We start from the raw sequence: 1,327 nt of genomic DNA, 5'->3' as shown, positions 1-1,327 counted from the left end.
CGTCAAACACCAGAGGATCCACGTGGGAGATAAACCCTTCAGGTGCATGCAGTGCGGGAAGAGCTTCCGCCAGAACTCTCACTTAGTAATCCACGAGAGAATCCATTCAGGAGAGAAACCCTGCCCTTGCCCCGAATGTGGGAAACGCTTTGGGGACACATCGGCCCTCATCAAACATCAGAGGACCCACTCGGGCGAGAAGCCCTACACATGCCCACACTGTGAGCGAGGTTTTGGACAGAACTCTCACCTCCTGCAACACCTGAAGACACACACAGGAGAGAAGAGCTACCGGTGCGCCGAGTGCGAGAAAGGCTTCAGCCAGAAGGCTCAGCTGATCGTCCACCAGAGAGTCCACTCGGGGGAGAAGCCCTACAGATGCTCCGACTGCGGGAGGTGTTTCAGCCGCAGCTCCAATCTGGTTTCCCACGAGAGAACCCACACGGGAGAAAAGCCTTATAAGTGTCCTGACTGCGGGAAGGGCTTCAGCCGGAGCTCCAACGTTCTTATGCACCAGAGGATCCACAACGGGGAGAAACCCTTCAAGTGCCCTTGCTGTGGGAAGGACTTCCGACGCACTTCTCACTTGATGGTGCACCAGAGACTCCACCACGGAGGCTTTCAAGAGTAGGTGTCTCATACAGTTCCCAAAATATGTTGCATTCAGTTCTTAACTGTGTGTCGTGGAACAGCCGGGCCCTGGAGACCTGACTCCTCTAAGGATGTGAATGGCTGGATTCCGTGCCTGTCGGCCACCAGCCAGCTGCAGCGGCGCAACCAGATGAGGATTGGAATCACCGCTGGGAGGCAATGAGGTGCGTGTTTCATCCTCCTAGCCCTGAGCTGACGCTTCAGGGTCAGCCAGCTGTTCCGTCTCCTCCAGGATCCCCAGGGCCTCAAGAGCAACACTGGCGCAGGTGGAGAGGGGATTTACAGTCCCGACACAGGTCAGCCTGCCTCCGAGCTCAGCATCTGCAACCAATTGCAAAGGAAGAAGAAACATCACCCGAGGAGACGTAGCTGCAGGTGTGATGTAGGACTTGAAGTGTATAAAAGTATGGGTGAAGCTCTTGAATGTGGCTTCACCGAGTTTCCTTGGAATGCCAACCTGCTGCTGTTTCTAACTTGCTTTTTGGAAAACTGACCTTGGCCTGCTCAGACGATTCTTGTGTAATTCCAGACTCTGTTTATTAAACTCTGGCTTCCTGCCTCTGATCGCCAGCTCCAGTTACCTGCTGGAGTCAATGCTGTGAATGCTGGCACCTGCCTGAAGCAGGACACTGTTCCTCCTAGGATCTAACCACAGACATCTCTGACCTGGAGACAG

The 1,327-nt window shown here is 54.5% G+C and overlaps 1 protein-coding gene across 1 annotated transcript; it reads left to right on the top strand.

Moving 5' to 3' along the window:
• Positions 1–46: 46 nt before the first annotated feature.
• LOC107112832 (zinc finger protein 436-like) lies at positions 47–631 on the top strand. The gene has a single exon (XM_015414025.1). The coding sequence runs from the start codon at positions 47–49 to the stop codon at positions 629–631; it is 585 nt and encodes a 194-aa protein (XP_015269511.1).
• Positions 632–1,327: the final 696 nt, after the last annotated feature.

Source organism: Gekko japonicus, unplaced genomic scaffold (assembly GCF_001447785.1).
Source record: "Gekko japonicus isolate JY-2015 unplaced genomic scaffold, Gekko_japonicus_V1.1 scaffold2821, whole genome shotgun sequence".
NCBI lineage: Eukaryota > Metazoa > Chordata > Lepidosauria > Squamata > Gekkonidae > Gekko > Gekko japonicus.
The sequence above is the reverse complement of the archived record's forward strand: the minus strand, read 5'-3'. Positions and strand labels throughout refer to the sequence as shown.

Coding starts and splice junctions, on each gene's coding strand:
- LOC107112832 (XM_015414025.1), top strand. CDS start 47: ATGCAGTGCGGGAAGAGCTTCCGCCAGAACTCTCACTTAGTAATCCAC.